The 22,408-nt window shown below is 37.4% G+C and overlaps 1 protein-coding gene across 2 annotated transcripts; it reads right to left on the reverse strand.

The window, feature by feature from the left end:
• Positions 1-152: 152 nt before the first annotated feature.
• ctdspl2b (CTD (carboxy-terminal domain, RNA polymerase II, polypeptide A) small phosphatase like 2b) lies at positions 153-22,213 on the reverse strand. 2 transcript variants are annotated; one of them, XM_079600483.1, is made up of 13 exons: positions 21,846-22,205; positions 15,312-15,496; positions 10,126-10,255; positions 9,384-9,533; positions 7,133-7,357; positions 6,441-6,534; positions 5,922-6,033; positions 5,749-5,835; positions 5,459-5,521; positions 5,227-5,306; positions 4,702-4,828; positions 3,773-3,868; positions 153-3,459 (listed from the first exon to the last, which is right to left on the reverse strand). In XM_079600483.1, exons 2-13 carry the CDS (start codon positions 15,471-15,473, stop codon positions 3,394-3,396), a joined length of 1,392 nt encoding a protein of 463 aa, XP_079456609.1. In that variant the 5' UTR covers positions 15,474-15,496; positions 21,846-22,205; the 3' UTR covers positions 153-3,393. The 2 variants fall into 2 exon arrangements, with proteins under 2 accessions (XP_079456609.1, XP_079456610.1); XM_079600484.1 differs by lacking the exons at positions 153-3,459; positions 3,773-3,868 and having other exon boundaries at positions 4,737-4,828; positions 5,232-5,306; positions 21,846-22,213.
• Between the last annotated feature and the right edge of the window lie 195 nt (positions 22,214-22,408).

Below are 22,408 nucleotides of genomic sequence, written 5' to 3' on the forward strand. Positions count from 1 at the left end.
CAATTTACATTCTCCGTTGTAGCTTATGTTTAAGTAGATTTGAAAATGAGTTAACTATTACATTTTGATTGATTCCTGATATTTAAAAGGCAACCCATGAAAACGTATTTTGCCCACTTTAGCTAAAACCACCAGTTTAGCTGAAACCATAGTTAAAAATGTATATTTAATAAAGGATCAACCAAAAAAAAAATGTAGTAAGATAATATTCAGTTCAAACTTCAGGGTTCTCACAAAAAAGAAAAGGAAAAAGCTGATGACATACTGGAAAGCAGAATAGCCTATAACCAAAAAGAAAATACATTTCTCACTTAAATATTTTCTTTTTCCATGACTGTAACTGACCTGAAAAATCACAATGTTCTGGTTTCATGATAGTGGGAACCCTGAAACCCCTTATTTAAATAATAATAATAAAAATGTATAGGCCTCCTCAATTGAGATACTTTTATATTCACCTATTTTAACACTCTCTCATTCAACAAAGGCTTTCATTTCTCATTTGTGAGGTTGCATCAAATTGCATCAATAAGATGCCATTTATGTTGACAGAGTCACACAAAATTTATACAAGTCATAATCATAAAATCTCCTCGATATTACACACCATTTGATGGTAAAATGAAGTAGCAGAAAAAGACATGAAATACAACCATCCATTCATAAGTATCTAACATGTTGTTTTGACATAAGCTAACAAAATAAAAGAGCATGCAATTTTCCAAAGACTTAATTTCCATTATATGAACAATCTTAAATAACACGTTTCAGGAAATGACATTTAGACCAAGAGTGTTTTTCCAATGCAGCTCAAGGACAATCGCAAGCCATATGGCTTTTGAAGATGAAGAGTATGAAAGAAAACAAACCTGAAACATTCATCTGCAAAAAAAAAAAAAAAAAATGCCTTGATTAAAATCCCAACTCTCACATAACAGGCTTTTTACATGCGGAGAATGTTCAGTGATTGTGCCAACTACATACAAAGATACAGTAAGACTTGGGGGGGAGAGACAAAAAAACACTGATGACGTTAGATCTGCATTAATACATTTGAAAATGAATACATTTTGAAAAATAGATATGACATGCCTTTCGGAATACAAATAATCAAAAATACAAAAAGATTTTCCTTTAACTTTTTTTTTTCCCCGATGAAGCTGCAATATGCACAATATGCACAATTAGTACAATATGCTTTGTACAAAATTAATGAACATTACAATGAACTGGTTGTACATATGAAACAAACCTCTGCATCATGTTACACTTAATTCACTACTGCTTTTCAACAATCATACAAAATAATTTTCTTTGTCTTTTTAAGAAAGTGCCAGGGCCTAACAGTAGATGCAACCCGCCTCCCAACATCTAAACTATTATTCTGGACTATTAGCATCATTCAACTATTTTGCATCAATGTAGGGAGGAATGCTTACTATGTAACACTATGTTTAACCATTTTCAAAAAGTATGTGTAACCATTACCAGATCAGTCTTTGCTATGAGAAAAATACTGTGTTTGTTGCTTGTGGACTCAGGATCCTTGGGATCACACCTTTTCACTCCTATTTTTCATCCTCTCTCCTTCAATTGGGAAGTTCCACAGAATATTTAGACTTAAAGCATGAACATCTTGCAATTCATTTTTATAGTTATAATTTTAAAATGAATAAAAAAAACACTACATGATAATTTCTTTACTGCATACAAGGTGTGTGTTTTTTTTTTTTTTTATTCAACTAAAAGGCCTCAATTATTTTTAAAGTTATGAAAATTATATTTTCAGAAAAAAAAAACCCTACTATGACAGGGTCACAATCCAATTTAGACAAATGATGCATTCAGTGATTGTCTATTACTAAGAATGACCCATTTATCTGAAAACAGCACACTAAACACAAACAGCTTAAATGGCACCAGTGGCATGAATAGAAGATGAACATGTTCATTTTGTCAAAACAAAACCATTTACAGAGCAGAAAAAGATAAAAGGGAAAGCAACTATCCTGGCCCTGCTTCACTAACCCTGGATGGCACTACTGTAGTTTAAACACTTACTCTGTATTACTCAATTTTAAGTATTGCCTATAACTGTGGAATTAAAAAGGCAATATGAGAAGGATCGAGAGATAGAAAAAACATTTCACAGAATACAGATCCCTTTCTCCTCAGACAGCGATGCACACTCATTCATTTAGCTTACATCACACAATACTTCTTGACACAGCTAACCCCCCACCCCACAGAATCCCAGTATAAAGAAAAGCCAGAACGTCGGGCAGTAAGGTTTAAACCACAGCGATGAGACTGGCTGTTGTTATGCTGGTGCTATAAACAGGGCTCTTCTCCCTTGCAGTTCAGTTTGAATAGATTAGATCTGGGTAATGCTACATTAACTTCAAATTTTAACATGAAAATACTTGCTTGTAATCTAGCACTAAAACATAAAGGTGATATCTTTTTAAAGAACACCAGTAATAATAAAAACTAAAATATATATAAAAAAATACACAGGCTAAATATAAAACAATAAGAAGCACTTTTTTTAAAAACAGTAGCTGATGAATACTATTTTGAGGTGCTACTATCTAACAAGTAAAATGTTAAAAGGTGAATAAATATCTGTGGAGAGACAATAGCTAGAAGCTGCAGAGCTCTGATGCGTTGGTAGGAAACTTCTTATTTAAACAATTTAAGAATTTAATCACTGCAAATCTTTTTCTATGAAACAGCCATCACTCTGGTTTAAACCATTCTCATTCACACCACATAAAAACGAACGATTCCACTGTGCTGTAAAAACACCCAATTCAAGAACAGAACAATCTTCAACCAGACCGCGCTCTGAGAAATTAACACATTTTGGCAAACAAAACAAGTCAGGAGTTGAGAAAACATTGATTTGAAGTAAACACCAACCAAAACGTACAGATGGAGAGGAATGCATACTGAAATCATTAATGAAAAATTAAATTTTGAATAAAAATAATAATAATTCACTCAAGAATCTAACTTTTGTCAGACGGTATGCTTTTCTTACTGGCCATTCCTGATGAAATTGGTCAAATGCCCAAAAGTGTCAACCAATCCCATTGGAGCACCAAAAGACAATCATCTTCTCTTCTGACTGCTACACATTCACTTAGTACGGGATGAAACAACCGAAGAGGCGACACAAGAAACTTCAAACCTCTCTGAGTGCGCAAATGGCAAAAGTGCCAAAAAAGAGAGTCAAAATGTTCAGACAAATTTTTTTTGACGTTATCTTAGTGATGAAAATTTGGGGGCATAAAAAAAAGTTAATTTGAGTAGTAATGGCAATGATGTTGTGATGCAAAATGTTTATCTGCATTTGTTGTCTTTTTTACTGTCCTGTCCGACTATGTGCACTCAGTCAGGGGGAAGGAGGTCATGCAGCCGAAACCGTTCACGGACATGTGGCCGCACATCCTCATTCTGTGGACGAATAACAATGGAAAAGTACAATTTGTATTTAGACACATTACAAAGAAACAAAAATAAGAACACATCTAGGGCTGGTACCCTTAGAACAAAAATACGTAAATAAAATAATGAATATTTATGGAATTTGTGACTTTCAGAGTACCTCTGATTAAAAAGAAACTTTATTTATTTATATAACTTCATAAAAGGATATTCATTTAAAGCAAATGAAGCAGTTCAGTTATTGCAGTCAACACGTCACCACTGAGAAATGTTGAAACGAAAGTCACGAAAACTAAGAGGTGAAGAACACATTACAACATACCAATTCCACCAGTTTCTCCAAGAAAGGGACCAGCTTCAGAAGTTCGTTGTCATTCTTGTCCATGAACCAGCTCTCAATAGGGATCCCATTGGAGAGCTGTGGGTGTAACACATGGGTTGATGGTTTTATTAATAAGGATTTTCCTTCATCTCCCTAAGGTATTTCTTTATTGGGAAATGTTGACTATGAGCTCAGTCACACACCTGAACACTGTACTTATTACAAAAGTAACAATAAAAATAAATACTTTGTCACTTTCTAAATGACTACATAATTACTACTCTAATTACATTCTGGGTGGGGTAGGGGGTTTGCGGCTGAATATAAAAACTTAACGAGGAGATTTTAAAGCCTTACATAGTATATAAAAAAGGGAGATCAATCTATATTATTTAAAAGTGTGATTTATCCATTAATATATTACAAACTAAAACTAAGAATAAAAATGTACTTTTAAATTGTAATTAAAATACAATTAATTTGACCTTCAAGTATGTTTTAAGCTTGATTCTTTTAATGGAGTAAGATTTTCACACATTTAACTTAAATATTTTTCCCTCTGTACTTGTTACAACCTTGGGTAATATATAATAAACTGATGTGAACATGAATTGAAAGTGACATGTAGCCAAGTATGGTGTCCCATACAAGTGCACACACAGTAGTGAACACACACACTGTTAACACACACTGCGGCGCCCGGGGAACAATTGGAGGTTAGGTGCCTTGCTCAAGGGCACCTCAGTTGTGGGTAATGAGAGTGAAAGAGCGCTGTTCATTCACTCCTCCCACCTACATTTCCTGCCGGTACGGAGACTCGAACCTGCGACCTTCAGGTTACAAGTCCGACTCTCTAACCATTAGGCCACAACTGCCCCCATGTGAAAGTAAAGGTGCAACTTTTTTTTATGCAACCTTAGTCTGCTCACCTGATAAGCAAAGGCTTGTGGCGAGTTATCGATAATTATAGTCTTGGACAAATCCCGTCCGAGGATATTCAGATCCTTAATGTAGTTTCCTTGCACACAGACACAGTGCTCACGAAATAATCGGTGCCTAGAACATGTTGGAAACACACACAGAGAGAAGAATGAAATAAATCTCCAGGACTAGAATCAATAATGCATTTGAAGCAAAGGGTTGACACCTGAGGATGGTGTGGAGTTTACATGTGCCACAGAGACCAAATATCTCCATCTACCGCAATCCCTCAATTCCTCATTGTAACCAAACACTACAGCGAAACTCGGCACAGCCATGACCAAGCTGAGGCAGGGTTTCTCAAAAACTGACACCCGCCTAAATTTACATTTACTCTTATGACAAAATCTGACAGAATTTCAACAAAAAAACAGAAGCATACAAAAAGACAACTTGGTTTTACTTTTAACACTGTCAAGGAAGAGTCTTCAAAATGATTAAAATAAAGGTAAAACAAAAAGAAGTCCACAGACCGCACCAGCTGTTTCCTCGGATCGAGAATGTTCAGCAACTTGTCTGCATAAACTTTCTTAGAGGCAGTGAAGAGAATGATCTATAAAAAAAAGTCAACAATGGAACAACTTCAGTACATTATGAGGAACAGATGTTAACTCAAGCGAGGGTAAAACTTTTCCATGTAATATCATCATTTATTTGGAGAAAAAGGATGAGATGTAATGTGGAGTAAAATGGACGAAGGCTTACCTCATAAATCTGAGACATCCGTTCAAGGAACTCTCTGAAAAATGGCCTCAATCGCACATAAACCTAACAGAAATTGTGAATTAGAATTTAGCCCCTAAGAACACAGGGTTTTAGAAAAAAGAAAAAAACCTCCTACAAAGTTTTACAAATTTCAGATAACTTAACATAAGACAATAGCTTGAGACAATGGACTCCCAGCAAGTTAGTTTCTTAAAATGGCTCTAGAGGCCCCTCTAGTGGTATGTTACTGACAAACAATTTCTTAACACAAAGACAGCTTGGATATCTACCTGATATATGACATCTTGGAAGAGGACAGGAAAGGTTAGTGCTGCATCATCCAGCTCATTCAAGCTACAATGGACAAGGGTTTCATCCTGTAGAAAGAAAAGAGTTAATGAGATCTATGCCAAAATGAATCCCTTGTAATAGGAGCTATTCCCCTGTGGTGTTTAAGACTGACCAGGTCAAGCACCAGGGAGAACTCTGGAGTGCTGCGAGTCTTCAGAGGGAGTGCGGGTTTGCGAGTTAGCTGCTCTTCTGTTAGCGGAGGTACATGTTTGATGAAAAAATACCTGAAAAACATATCAACATAAATATCTGCACGGAAAAGGCCAAATTACCAAATTACCTTAAAACAAAAGCAATATTTAACTGTAACATTATTAATAAACATTCCACTTGTATGAGGACTCAACAATAAGGATCTGCTGGGGCCACATCTTATATTTGTATAAGTATAATATTCTTATACTTATAATATATTCTTATCTTGTACTTGCCGTTTTACTTCCTGTTAATTAAAAAACATTTTTTTATAAATTAAATATCGTTCAATGTAACATTATAGAATGGAATAATCATTACTAACAAACAGGGGAAGCAAAAAATTTAACTACTGGCTTGCCCGGGCCAGCAGAAAAAAAAATCCTTATGAAGCTCGAAGCACAAAAACACAGACATTCAGTAAAGTTGAACTCACGGGTCAAACACTTCCCACTCCTCCTCATATGATCCTTCAGCTGGGACAGTAATAGAGGTGTCCACATACCCCACTGTTGCAGGAGAGCCAGGAGCTGAGATAAAACAGGACAAAGAAAGAAAACACAATCTTACTATATTCTTGCCTGTGTAAATATTTGAGTTTGGGGACGGTAAGATTTTTTAATCGTTTTTGAAATGTCTCTTATGCATACCAAGGCTGCATATATTTGATTAAAAAAATGCAGTAAGAAAGTAACTGTGTTAAATATTATTACAATTTAAAATGTTAAACATGTTTTCTATATTAATATATTTTAAAACATAAGCTGAATTTTTAGCATCATTACTCCAGTCTTCAGCATCATATGATCAAAAATCATTCTAATGTGCTGATTTGATGCTCAAGAAACATTTATTATGATGTCTTATGTTGAAAATGTTGCTGCTTCATATTTTTGTGAAATGGCGATTTTTTTTTTCAGGATTCTTTGATAAATAGAAAGTTCAAATGAACAGCATTTATTTAAAAAATAAATATTTTTTTGCATTATAATGTGTAATCGCTGCTAAATAAAAGTATCCATTTCTTATCAAATAAAAAACCTTATGGGACCGCTAGTGTATAATGTGTTTTAGGCTGAAAGTAGTATTCACCCATAGAGAAGTCAAGCAATGTCATGTCTTTCACACCTGTAAGAGGAGGCAGGTCTGAGTGGGGGGTGTTTTCACTCTCCTCTGCAGGTGTGTGAGTGGAGGATGGAGGTCTAAAGGCAGATGGCATGGCACTGGTATAGAGAGGGACACTTAGGGGCTCTCTAGATGTGGCAGTACTGGTGGGCATCTCTTCTACTTGCTCCATTTCTAGTTGCTTCACAATCTCTTCCGCCTCCGCCGCCTGGCCTGGGGAATCCGAGGCTGACATGAGAAGATGTGACGTAGGTAAGGAGAAAGAAGGGATAAAAAATATGCTGGGTTAGTCGATGCATTATTAATCTGCATAAAGTTGCAACAGTGTTTTTTTATTTATTCATATATTATCAAAATAAACATTATCTGGAATCCAAAATAAGCTTTTGATATTGCCTATTATTATTCCTAATGGTAACCCCATTGTGAAATTGTACCAAACATTTACTTCAGCAATTTAGTATGATTGCATTCACATCAGCAGCAAACTGCACTGGAGTTCACATGAACCGTACCCCAGACCGCCCTTTTTGAGCGGACTCGGGTACGGTTCTTGAAAACAGCGTTCACATCATCCAGACAAACAGAACTCTGACACAAATCGAACCCAGGTGCGCACCAAAAGTGCTCGTGTGAAAGCACCCTTAATTTCACATAAGTTGTCCTCCTGATGGGGAACCAATTTGCCCCAGGAGCCAAAAGTTTCACCATGTTTTTTTTTGTTCTGTAAATGTTTTTTTGTTTTTTTACATTATAGGCTAAACTTTCTCTCATGAACTGCTTTCTTGGAAAATGTAAATAGATATGGGTTTTTGTGATCATAGAAATACAAAAGCAGCAACTCCACAGACTCTGCAAATCCAGCTACACTACCATTTAAATGTTTGGGGTCAGTAAGTAAGTATTTTTATTATAGAAATTAATCCTTCTATTTACATAAAAAGACTAGCCTGACTACATCAGACTTCCTACTTCCGCTTATTTCATTTTGCTCCTGTATTCAGTCTGAGATAGCGGCCTATCTTTCAGTTTTCCACCGGCCTTCGGACGGCCGGGCCAATCAACGAACAGAGGGCGGGCTGAGAGCCGTGACGTAGATGCTAAGCGCCGAGTTTTACATTGTAGGTTAGAGAAATCGAAAACCGAAACGAGACACGGGATGCAATTCGCTCTGTTATGGAGAACCAGTGCCGCCGCTCCCACCACGCGCTGTGCGTAGGGAACCAAGAGCTGAAGAGGCACCAACAAAATAGCGTTCCGGGAGTCTCCCGCATATTGATAGCGGCTCACTGATGCCCGCGAATTAGTTAAAATCTCCGGAATCTAGAGAGAGCGCGCCCGCGAGACAGAGACTGTGCTCCAAACCGCGTAGCGCGTGCACGGCAGAGAGAGCAAAAGAGGCGTGTGTGCCTCATGAAGCTTCTCGGGGTAGAGGGCATCATAAAGGAATTATGCTTAGGGCACCGAAATGGCTAGCAGCGGCACTGGCTGTGTTTAAAATATCTAATCCAAAATTTGAGAGTTGGCTACAAATATTTTCTTGTTTCACTCTGTCAACAATAAGTTTAGAGGCCGTGATTGTACCGTGGATGCGTAGATTAACGACGCATAATCTGCAAAAGTCGTTTACAGCCATGTTCACTCCGGTATTTCGCTCGCATCATCATGTGTTTACAGTGTAAGTTCGATCAAAGATTTGAGTTCGATGCATGATGTCTGTGGTTCGATGCGGCTGTACAGGCGCATAACATACGTCCTAACTAAACTTATCTGATTGGCTTACGGGTAACCAATGATTTTAAACTTCAGACAATCGCCCCCTAGCGAGAGAGAAAACACTTCTCTATTATGCCATTCCAGACTCTGTCTACGAAGCAAAGTGAAGTAGCAGAGTTTGGTATTACCAGGCTATAAAAAGACACCTTCATTTGACCAAATGTGACCGTAAAGTTCCATTGAACGGTAGTTTATATGAGAACACACAGACTCTTCTTCTTACTTTAGGAAAACTGCCATCATTACCAAGAATGATAAATGAAGAATGTTTTATCAGTCAAGTTTATTTAAAGAAAACAAAACAAAACATGTACACTTGAACAATATTCTAAAATGAATAGTTGTTGGAGCATAAATGTTAATGTAGTAATGTCACCAGAGGGAGTCTATTTATTATTATCATTCAAATAATTTTCGGTCCATTATTTCCAGAATAATGGCGCATCACACCTTTAGTGTTCGGGTCAGATTTTCTTACCATTTTTATTTGCTGGTGAGAAGAAGTTGAAGACAGGAGAGAAGATGGTTCCAAGCAGGCTGGTGCGGGGTGGACTGTTCACAACCTCCTCAGGGTCCTCCAACTTCCCATTAGGCTTGACAGGCTTACTCGTGTCATGGTTAGTGGTTTCTATAGGACAACGGTCAAAGAGAAAAAAAAATTCACAAAATATTAGTGTAATCAAATTACAAATGCAGAACAGACCATTTCAATGCCTAACTCCATATGTTGTTTGGGTAATAAACTATGATGACTACTGCAATACACAGGAGGAAGTGATGCCATTGCCAGGTGTGCACAACCATGTTCTTGTCACATATAATCCATGTCAAGCACATAGACAGGTTTGATACTTCCAAAAGCCCTACTCATTTATGATAATATGGACAGTTTAAGGCATTACACTGAACAACCAACATCAAACAAATATACACAGACGCAAATACGTTTGTCTTAGAAGTGTCACAATATACCGGTATTGACGATAACCGTGATAGGGTTGTCAAAAAAAAGTAAAAATTCCAGTAGTCGGTATCAATACCATTCAAATTTTACGGTTCTCGTTACCAATTTCAGTACCACAGCAAAATCTGTTGGAACTATTTTATTTATATACTATTTTAACTATTTAATTTTTTTTATTTAACTATTTGAAAGTTTATCATTTATGATGTTAATTATTAAAAGTAAATTTAACGGCAGCACACAAGTAATGACTCACCACCATTGACAGAGCTTCTTCGACGGGCCCTGTAGATGCTTTTCCTTTGCAGGTCATTGTTCCTCTGTGGGGTGGAGGTGATCAGCTCGCAGCTCAGACGATTCCTCTTTGCTGGGTTGTCCTGCTCCACCTGTAAAACACCACCACAAGCATGAAATTCTAGATTTTAAACACTTTAGTCTTGTGAGGAGGACACTATAATGAGTCTGAGGATGCTGGGGAACACTTGAACAATACTTTTTTAGAGGAACAAATTATTAAAACTATAGGCACTACATGTTTAAGGTTAGATATTATTAAAACCCTACTATAAATATATACAAATAATATTATATTATATTAAAATAATTAAACTCCAAATTAAAATGCTGAAACAAAACCCTATATATATATATATATATATATATATATATATATATATATATTTTTTTTTTTACACTGAATTAAAATTTCTTTCCCCCACCCTTCATACACTTTTATTTGTATTGAAGAACAAAGTCTTTGAAACTTCTAGAATCGTAAATTCAAACAGTGTTTCATAATTACAGCCGAAATACTGGAAATATTGTGTGAAAAATGGAAAAGTATGGCCAAAATGTATATCACAATATATTTCTTAATTTCGGTCGATACGATATAATTCCGATATCGATATGAACAATTTAGAAGCCTAAGGAAAAACTGCCAAGAACGCCCACAATTAATGTCTGTTCCTACAAACTTCAAAAAAATGTATTTGCCAAGTCTCTAAAACCTCCTCCTATAGAACTATATAGTATTTTAGAAATAAAAATGGTACAAATAAATTTGTGTTAATATTTTATTTGTATTTAACCTTCATACAAGAAATGTGAAATCACTATCAAATAAACATAAGTTAATAACTCAACTTATTAATATAAGTTTAAGTTTTAAAAGTTTTTAATAAGTTTTAAGCTTAACTTTAAGCTATAGGCTAACATAGGTTGATTATGTTACTCTTATAGATTGAAAAAAAATGCTTCAGCCTGGAAAAAGAATATGAAAAATGCTCAGAGTTGCTGCAAAAAACACACCAAAAAAAGTGAGCAACAACAAACACATGTTGCTGAGGGACATTTTGAGTGTTGACGACACCCTGAATTCATTTTGATTGATGAATCCTCTGAATGTAGTGTTTACATGTGATCGGGTTGTGCGCGTTTGTCACAAGCTTCAAATCAGAATAGATTTTTTGACATGCGCACACTGCACAAATATAGTTTCCAGCTGTTTGCACATAATAACTCTATGATAATAACCATAGATAATAACTTAATTTGCCGACTTAGTTAACTTAGTAGATTAACATTGGAGGATTTTAACTTGAGAAGCGGAGTGTACTGACGTCTTTCTGCGGTTAAAACAACATTCCTTCTTATGTTCATTCATGTTTATTTGATGCTATAAATTAACTAGAAGGAAGAGATTATAGGTTCACGAGCAGCTTTAACTGAGGCTCTACAGCGATCTGTCAGACACATTAAAGTAGGCCTGGGCGATTTTATCGATTCTGCGATATAAATCGATATTTTTTTTCCCAAAAAAGTATCGATTTTTTAGCCGCGAGTATCGATACATACGTCCCATTCAAATCCCCCGTGTTTACCATAGACAGTATATAAGATGGACACAGCGACCCCATAGACTTCAACGGAGAAAAGTGAAGCCCATTTGAAGCACTCACTTCCTGATCGCCAGGAGAACTGCGCAGGCTCAAACTGAGCTTGGTCACGTGAGCAACGTGTCTGACAGTTTTCAGTCTTATAGTAGCTGTGCGGAGAGAAATCTGAATCATTCCCTTCCGAATCTCGCAGAGACGGAGAGCGTGAGCATTAGCTGTCCATGAGCTAGCAGCAGGATCAACTTTATCACTCTCTGTGGGCTTCTCCCTTCACTTTATCGGACTTAATGCCTCCACGTTCCCCCGATTGCCTGCGAGCTTCTCCGCCGGTCTATACGGTAATTTCTCTACAGTGCGACAGAGAGTCGCGTGAGTTATGACGCAATCGTTAGCCTATTTTTACAAAAACGGCTTCTACGGGGCCATAACGTAAGATACAAGGTAATGGAGCCTTTTATACATTGTCGAGTTTCTTTAGAAATAAATAATGGACAAATGGAGTCTTTGGACGCCTCAGATGTAAAGTTATTCGCTGTCAAAGTGACGCAAAAATGAATGGGAGTCAATGGAATGCTAACAGCAGGTGAAGTTCTGCTACAATGGCGGCGCCCGCAGAGGCTTCAGTTTCCGGCGGATGGATTACCCCCTTGGTGTTTACCCCCATTCGCATTGCAGGAAGAGCGATTTGGTCAGCCAGCCGCTAGTGTTGCTGTAGAGCAAGTTACCCGTAGCTGCTAAGTTTACACAGACGCAGACATCTACCTCTTACTGTTTACCAAGTCAGAGCGAGGATATTCGGAGAATGGCGCTGAATATAAATCCGGCACCCGCCTGCTTAAAAGCAGATGTGTGGGAGCACTTTGTTTTTTTTAAAAAAAGAAGGAAAGCAACGACTTGGATAAAAGCGTTGCGGTTTGTAAGCTATGTGGCACTAACGCAGGGCTGGCCCTTTCCACACGCTCTCACGCCACACATCCATTTTCTCACGCAGAAAAAAAATCGCGGAGCAAAGAGGACACTGACAACGACAGACAAGACAGAGCCGGTTACTTATATATTAAATTAAATTATCAGCTCTCAGATTCTGTCCATTTTATTACGCAATTCAAACAATAATACCGTTTTGGCGCTTGTAAATGCGACGTGACAGATCTCTGTAGCGCCTCAGTTCAAGCGGCACGTGACCCGATCAACTAACTCTTCTTTACTATTATCAACCCGAACTTACCGAAATGTATGCCTCGGATCAATCAGTGTTTTTCAACCACGGTAAGAAGTAAATTAAACAGGTAAATGGTAAATATAAATGGATCAGGAAAGCAATTTAATGACCATTTATAGGCTGGAAAAATTTGCTATAGAGTTTTGTTCAATATGTCCACTATATTAGGCTACATATATTTTTACTTATATCCTTAAAATATTATAAAGTTGTTATTATAATAAAGAACGCATTATATTTTATTTAAGTTGTTATTTTTAACCTTTAATAAAAATAGCCTAGGGCTCTCTATGTTTACAGCATTAGTGATTTATTTTTTAACATGTATCTAACTAATAATTATCAAAATGAATCGTAATTGTAACCATGCAGCTAAACACTTAAACACTGTAACATGTTGTCAGTAAACTTAATAAAAATAAGTTACCAAATGTTTTGAAAATCACAACTTATTGTGATGCAAGTTTTTTTCCAACTTTTCTCAACACATCTTTGATTAATTTTGTCCAGCATTTATTTGCAAGCTGTCTGATGTTTTTTGAGTTTTCATTTCAATTAATCCAAGTAAATGAAACACTCACAACACAAGATGTCACCAAAATCACTATGTCCCCTTTAAATCTATCAGAAAATGATGTAAGCGTATCGAATTATATCGAATCGTATCGTTGGCTGAATATCGTGATATATATCGTATCGTGAGCTGAATATCGTGTATCGTATCGCATCGTGAGATTAGTGTATCGCTACAGCCCTACATTAAAGAGCCACAAACCGGTATTTGTTGTTTAAATTTCTTGACAAAATTGCCAAATTTGAAAGTTGAGACTGTTTCATATCAAAAGTAACCTGGTCTGTCCTGTCTGTCGGCACATTGTCAGTGTCCTCTCTGCTCTGCGATGTATTTTTCACTGCGTGAGAACATGGTGAGGCGTGAGAGCGGCGTAGCTTGTTGGACATAGCAAAAGTAACTAAAGGCAAGTGCACACTACAGGATTTTAAAACGTCGGGCTGAACTGTGCAGTTCACACTACATGACTTGCTCTCTGTGAAATCAGGAGTTCGACACAACGTGATTGATCCGCAACAGGAGGTAACTCACTACACGAGGTGACAACAACTCTGTCAGCCAACGATTCTATCTTGTCTACAAACCACGTTTTATCACGAAGAAATCACGCAATAAAACGAACCGGAAATGACGCAATACAGCACGCGCGCCACTACCCAGCGAAGAAGAACACAAGTACACAACACACGAGTCTTTGTTTGAATATGGACGTCAGACATAAATTAGTGCTGCAAACTGTTTGCGCGATGATTTGCTCTGGAAAAAAAAAAAATTTCCCATAGACAGTATATAAACGGTATTTTCCCAGTGACCTCAACCCATGCCTTGCTCTGATTGGCTGTAGCTCATGGCATCACATGTGGTTGAGTCGTGCGACAGCTCCAGATATCTAGCATGCTAGATATTTTTCTGGGCTCGGCGACGCGTCCGCGAGGCGTCTGCGAGCGTCTTTGATGCGTTGTTGGCTCTTTCATACTAACAGATTGGCGAGTGTTCATCGGCCGCTAATCCCCCGCGATTTGCACGCGATAACAACCCGACCTGTCGGCGAGCTCAACGATTTGCAAATCGGGCTTAAAATCCTGTAGTGTGAACTAGGCATAAAGGGGGCGGGTCTTTGCAAACGGTCAATTGTGCCGTGCTGCTTATATTTATCACGCAGTAAAAATGAAAGCGTAAACGTAGCCCATGCCTATAATGTATATCGAAATATTGGAAATGTGTTTAAAAATCATATCACCGTTATTGAAAAAAAAAAATATCGCGATACATATTGATTATTGAATTATTGTCCAGCCCTACACTGAATCAAATATATATATATATTTTAAAAAAATGTATCCAATTAATCACGAACTGCTGTATAAGACATGGAATTGGGTCTTTGAATGTTGTTGTGGACAATGGGGGTGTGATATAGAACCCAAAGAAGAGAACCTAATATCTTTACTGGATATAATATGTGAACCCCTGGTTCTTCTGCCGCAGGCTGCATGCCTGTTAAAGCCAGCCCTACCTACTGTCATTATGTGAACTAAGCTAAAATTAGAACAGGACTGAGCTTCTCAGACAAGCAAAGGCATTCCACCACGCATTTCTGGGGGGAATATGACACCAGGTCTTGCTTGCATTCCATTATAGTACATTCTGGGCCACGATCATCGAAACCAAGAAAAGAGCTGTAGAGGTCTGGAACTGCCACACTCAATGAACCCATAATAAATGACAGGGAGAGGGTGTTAGAGGCTCACCTTGATGGAACTTCCATGGATGAACTTCTTGATGCTGGAGAGAAGACCCTTGCTTTCACCTGAGCACTCCTCCATCTCAGAGTGCTTTCGTTTGGTCCGGGCCGGGCAGGGCCTGCGGGCGAGGTTTGGCTGCTGAGAAGCCTTGCGCATTCTCAGCCTCATTTTGTTTAGAGTTACATGTAAGACTGGGGAGGGAGAAGAATACAATACAATAAAGAGAAGCTCACACAGAAGGTACACAAGAAAACAACTACACAGAAAGAGAGTAACACAGGAAATCACTTAGGCTATCACTACGTTTATTCAACGACCTTCAGGATTCTAACTTTGCTTGCTGATTCTCACACGCAGGTAAATGAATCACACTTTTAGTGGGTTTTGAATGAGTTATGGCTCTTTACTCGGTTTTTAAAAGTGCAACACTTCAGCCAAGGGCGCTAGCCACAGACATCTGGATGTATTCAAGACACTATTCCAACATGGTTCATCATTCAGTTGAAGCACCTCCATCGCAAAGCACTCTCAACTACAAGCGCATTATTTCCTACATACAGAAGAATTTGGAATGGACAGTTTTATTTAAAAGACAAATCTGTGTTAACAATTCCTGCTCAACACAGGATTACAGATTAAGCCAAACTCTGAATTAAAACGATTTTGCTCACCCAAAAATGAACATTCTGTTATCCTTTATTCACCCTCATACCATTACAAATCTGACTTACTTTCTTCTGTAGAACATAAGAGAAGATATTACAATGTTTCAGCTGTTTTTGTCCATACAATGAAAGTCAATAGGGTCCCAATAAAAAAAAAATACATAACTACTGGACCCAGTTGACTTTCAATGTATCGATACATTTTATTTTTTTTAAATAATAATAATAATAATTCTTACCGCACAGGTTTGGAATGGCATGAGGGTGAGTAAATGCTTACAGAATTTTCATTTTTGGGTGAACTATACCTTTAAGGCCTACTTGAAGTTTGGCAAAAGTTGGCAAAACGTCACCATCTTTTTCACCCTTATTTTTCTGTTGCTGGATAAGTCACTAGAAAAGAAAAGGATATGAGATGAAAAAAGGATAGGGAAAAAAAGTTAATATTTTCCTGATGTGGAGGAAGTGTCCCTCTCTTCTTTAAAGGAAACCCTGTACATCAAGGGGGTAAAAATAATCCTGAAATTAACTACAGTGCTTGGTCGTGTGTCCCCCTCCACAAAGCATGCTTGCGTGACAACTGTTATGTGCTCCAGCATTTGTGACCTGTCAGGCATTACGCCAGGCTTGACTTGTACCTTCCCAATACTCGCAATAAAGAAATCTAACTCACATTACATTTAAAATGAAGAAACACAGAAAAGAGAGATTTTTAAGAGAGGCAAACAGAGCTCCTTCTGTAACGGCAGCAGTGTGTAGTTAGGCAGAGAAGCAGCGAGATGACAATGAGACATACTGCAAGCATGGAAGCATGGAAGAGACAGGAAAGGAACGGAGAAAAGTAGAAAGAAAAGGGTACAGCTAGTAATACATCTCAGCTTTTTCCTTAACCACCAAAATGGTGACTCATCCACTGCCTCGAACAGACATCATGCCAAGACAGTGAGGAGCTAAAGCCTTTCTTCTACAAGAACAGAAACGGTGAGATTCAACAGTCTTCAGTAGCCCGGTAAGACTCAATGAATCTCGCTTAAAACCAAATTCCTGGTTTAATTAATATCAGTAGACATTAAACACCATTAATAGCAGAAAATAGTTTTAATACATGATATGATAATGGCAACAATTACTCCTGTGACCCATTCTAGCCTAGGCTCGTCCATCACAATTACTTACAGGTCATGTTCTGACAGCAAAAAGTATGTGTATACACACTACGTTGGTTTTAGGCATGTGACTGTATAAAAGTTAAAATAATTGCTGAAGCTTTTATCACGGGCTGCACGATATTGGAAAAAACGTTTTTCAGGTAAATTAACTGTATTCAGGTACAGACATTTAATAATCAAATGTAAAATAACACTGCAGTCTTCACTGTATAAATTAAATATGATTCATATAATTCATACATAATATAGGCTAATGCACGTATTCAATACCGGTAATGACAAGCATCCGTTTTCTTTCTCGGTTTACGAGGAAACTCGTCGAGACGGGTATTTTGACTTAATTTTCCGTGCACATGTCCGTTCAAGCACCAATAGATAAGAAAAGGAAGGGGAATTCTGTGTTCACGAACTTCACGTGCTGTTTGCGTGGCTGTGTGTGTGTTTGCGCACACAAAACTGCGCGAGTTCCAGTCTTTTTGCACTTGTGGTTTAAACTGACAGAACTCAAAAACACATGAAAATTATAAACTGTCACTCTATAATGGTTAAACTTTGCAATTAATCAGCGATAATTAGTATTATCAAAAAAGTGGTCATCCTATAACAAAAATATTTTTTTCTTATAACAAAAAGAACTTAACATTTAAATACAGTAGCTGGGTTTCTTATTGAACAGAGGGCAGGGTTTTACTTTAGCACTCCTCTCCATCTCTGCTCATAGCAGACTAGCGGTTTGAGGCGAGTGGTTAAGCGTTTTCAACCCAAGCCGTCAAACCTACGTCCACAGAAAAGGAACGCCATTCCAGACCGGAAGTAACTTTTCAGACTTTGATTAAAGGCAAACAATTTTTTTTGTGTGTTAACTTGCACAAATTAAACTGTTCACCACAAGACTAGTAATATGCGCTAACAAAGTAAATAGTGTCAATTTTGATTTAATGTCGACTTTAAGTAAATGCTCAGCGACACGTCAAGTAGTCACTAACTGAATGTTATTTTGATGTGTATGTGCGTGCGATGATCACGTGTGATGACATTACCCTGCTGCTCTCAATTCATCGCACATACAGTAGGCTACACATTAACATGGAGATGGAGTGCGTGTGGTCGAGCAGTGTGGTGAAAAGATCATCCTTAATATCTGGTCAGAAAACAAGATGAGTAACAAATGCAAATGAAGTAGCATTTGGATGCATTTTAATAACATAGACAAAATAAAAGCAGAATGTAGAATTTTTAAGACAAAACTAGCATATTGAGCAGACTAACAACCTTTTAAATGTGTTCTGTTTTAAGTGTGATTTGCTTGGAAGGGTTTTATTTTGGATAAAATGTTCAATACACGTGTAAAAGTATTTGATGGTTTTACATTAGCCCATTTGTTTTTTTTACTTCTTATTGCAGAGCTGAGCCAAATGATCTAGTTCCCTAAATGAGCAGGAATTCCCATCATGAGGGAACAGCTGATTAGCCACGAGGGTTTAATGTTCGCTACGTCACAATTTATTCGTTTCCATCTCCCATCATTCATTTGAACTTTTTTACAAATTGAGTTATCCCCTGAAATTTGGCATTTCCAACATTCCATCACTCGTTTCTGATGAGATACTTCAAAATGCGCATAAAAACAGAGTGATGAAAACATAGCTAAAAAAATGCAATAAAGCTATACAAAAAAATGTATAAAGTAAGCAAATGTTTCAAACAGGTTAAAGCTACAGTATGTAAGATTTTGAGCCACAAGAGGGCGTTGTTTCCAACAATAACAAAGGCGAATCTTGATGACGCTATGAAGGAGTGGAACGATGGGAGATGTCGTTTTCAACATCCAGAGACGTATGGAATTAATGAATCATGATCACGGATGAGGTAATTTATTAGTTTTTGTATTACCTGTACGTCTGAACGCGAAATTTTATGTCATGATAATGAATTAACTACAAGGAACACGAAATGTTATGCTATATTATCCTGTTACAGCTATTTGTCAAATGATTTGTTAGGTTAATGCTGTGTAGTTTTAGGATGTTTATAGTTAATGAAGTGTTGTTTTACGTGTTCAAACCAATCGTAGTAAAATTAAATTTGAACGGACATTTGCAAGTAATGGTTAATTAATATTTTTTAACAATATTAAAGTTAAAATTAATATTTTAATTTTAAAATATTAAAGATATTTAATATTTATACAGATATCCGATTGTATTTAATTGCACTGCCATAATCTCGGTCACGGACTGGCCGGCCAATGTGGGCCGGCCCACCTTGTACATATAAAATAATGACGGAAATCATAATAGGCTATTACATGCGTGGGTGCGGGGACGCGGCCGACAATTTTGTATAATTTATAATGTTGATATAGGCTATCGCATCACGATAGTGTCGTGGGCAAGTGTGCCATCAAATAACGTGGGAGACCCGAATTCGTGTCCCAGCTAGAGGAACTTTTTTTTACTAACTCATTTGTCCACGTGATATTGCGGAAACCAAGGATAGTGCGGATATTGCGTCACTGACAGGCGACATTTTTTTCCGGGACGGACAATTATTTAAAATTGGAATTACTCTGAAATAAAAAATCTTTGGAGACTTTTGGGATATTGTAAGTACATAACCGCAGGAAATATATCACACTGTCCAAGTGATTTTTGGATCTTTTATTACAAAATTGTTACATATTGTATCTTTAAAGTGCAAAAGAATTATAAAAACAATAGGTAACACTTTACAATAAGTCCCAGTAGTTAACGTTAGTTAAAGCATTGCATGTTCATTATTATGATAACGTATTATACCAACGCGTTGGTTTGAAACAAAAAATACAACAACAGAAAAAGCATTAGCACACTGGCAGCAAATCCAAGGCTACTGACATGTTTCCAAAAAAATATCACTAAGGCTCAGTGTCTGCTTCTTAGTTTGACTCAGAGAAATAATAGTCATTTTAATATATGTCAAAGAAATCTATAACTTTATAGATTAAGTACACTATAAACCAGAAAGAGTCATTTGTTATTTAATGCATTTGCATGGCATGTCAAAGAACACCACAAAATGCTTCACAAAAGCATTGCACTTTGTTGGTAACCTGTCCCATTACAGCTGGACAACTGAGCAGTGCTTCTCTTCTCAACTGGGGAACCGGGGCACACAAGCAGGCATCAGTTAACTTCCAATGGGAAACAACATGTCTTAAACTGATTTTTAAAAAGTATGCAACATTTGGCCTCGCACTGTGTCAGTGTTTTTTTTTAAATAGTTTTTATTAATATTTTGAACTAGCTTTTATTTTATTTCAGTTTTAATTTTAATAGTTTTGTTATGTGCATTTTATTCATTTGTTTTTAAATATGTATCTATATCGCTGAAACTGATTCTTATTTCAGTTTGTTGCCAAGGCAAGTTTTTCCCATCTAATATTTATTTATTTTCAGCAATATTTCAATTAACAAAAAATATTTACAAATCAGCTTAACTTCAATAACACAAACTTAAAAGCCACATAAGATAGGAGCATCTTAAAATTTGGCTTTTTTATTTTTTACAAAGAAAAAATTAGGAATGTAACACAAACCACTGAGCTCTCACTCAGACAACCGTCTCACAGGTACAAACCTTGACAAACTCAACTTTGCATTCACAATGCAAAAATCATCCTAAATTGTTGTATTACGTGAAATAAGTTTTCCTTTAGCACGTTATAGGCTAGTTAAACAGAGTAAATACCACTCATAAGTATTAGAAGAGTAACAAAAATAATTTTTGCAGTCACAAAATCTGCATCTAAACTTCAGCAGAATAAAAAAAAAACGTGTTGGTATTTTGCTTTATTTCCTTCAAAAAAGGAAGAACACATTAAAATATTGAGATTACTCATGTCATGTCTAATTATTTTATTACCTTGACAGCGTAATTTCTCATAATAATAATAAAAAAGGATTGGAAACCAGCATCTTTGTCGTAACTTCATTATAAGTACAGAAGAAGAAAAAACATCCTCTGTTAGGGGCCTTCAAATATTGACATGACAATGGGGAACCCTTGCAATGATAATGGTTGAGAACCACTGCACTACAATCAAGTAACTACAGTCAGTCAGTCAGTCAGTCTTTAAAAGGGAGGAAAAGAAAATACATTAAGTACTTCCCCGCCATAACCGATCAACTTCAACACACACTACAGAAATTAAGTTCAGTGATTCACGGGAAACCTGAACAGTGTCGTGGTGGGCGGGAAACACACGCTAAAGAGATTCTCTACGGAAGACGAGCAACTTTCTCACGATTTCCCCGTTTAGTCAGACATTAAGAATAACTGTTTACACAATGATTACACGACTCAAGAGCCTAAATTGTGAACTGTATGTGTGCATACAGCAATCGCTCTTGACACATCTGTGCATGTCTATCTTCAATGTAGGACACATGCAAGCATTCTCTCCGTAGTAAACCTGTTTCTCGTGACCCGCTATTACTAGAAGAAGCCTCTAGTCTAGTGCCACTCAAAACAACCGGCGGTATTCTAATGACAGATAAAGCGCGGGAACAACTCGCGAAGACGGCAGCTGCCTGTCCGTGCGTATAGGTAAAAGAGGAGCGAGCCGAACCATAGCGAAACATTTTCGACCGGAGCGAACGGACGGGGTGTTATGGGGGGGGGGGACCCTATCACCACATGCAATTTAGACTGGGGTAATAACTTACTGGACGAAGCTCCGCGGGATCGAGTCGCAGGACAACGGTCGATTTCAGGGCTGCTGACACTTGCTGTTGTTTGTGTGCCTCTTCAGACGAGGTTCACCTCTGTCCTCCCCGCACCTCTGGACGCCATTTCCCGCCTCCGTACCCACACAGTCAACTGCAGGTACCCGGATGAAGAGAAGACTGGAGCGAGCATGCGTCCTGCGGCGCGCGTCCCACACCCCCTTTCTGTTGTTCCGAGTATCAAAACAATATTGAAGCTTCGCAGTGCGACAGGTTTAGCTTACTTACAGTGTCTATTTAAAACACAATCACACACACTATACGTTCGATAGTCACGCATAAAATGTGCTTTAAACAAAAACGCAAAGCTTAGAGTAATTCCGTCAGCATTTATCAGGCAAACTAACAACAAAGATATCAGAAGCGATATCAGAATACATTATTTTCTGAAGGGAATGTGTCTCAGATGAATTAGTGTATGACAACACACCAAAGGTAGCAGACTAAGCTACCAGCTGTGTGCTAGCATAATCATCGGATTTAACGTTACTTGTGCATTGCAA

This window comes from Phoxinus phoxinus, assembly GCF_949152265.1.
Source record: "Phoxinus phoxinus genome assembly, chromosome: 2".
Taxonomy (NCBI): Eukaryota; Metazoa; Chordata; class Actinopteri; order Cypriniformes; family Leuciscidae; genus Phoxinus; species Phoxinus phoxinus.

Bases quoted from the DNA above. Each gene is read 5' to 3' on its own strand.
- ctdspl2b (XM_079600483.1), bottom strand. From the start codon at position 15,473: ATGAGGCTGAGAATGCGCAAGGCTTCTCAGCAGCCAAACCTCGCCCGC. The intron at 5,836-5,921 runs GTCAGTCTTAAA...TTCTTTCTACAG, and splicing joins TCTCCCTGGTGCTTGACCTG to GATGAAACCCTTGTCCATTG. The intron at 3,869-4,701 runs GTGAGCAGACTA...TTACACCCACAG, and splicing joins CACAAGCCTTTGCTTATCAG to CTCTCCAATGGGATCCCTAT.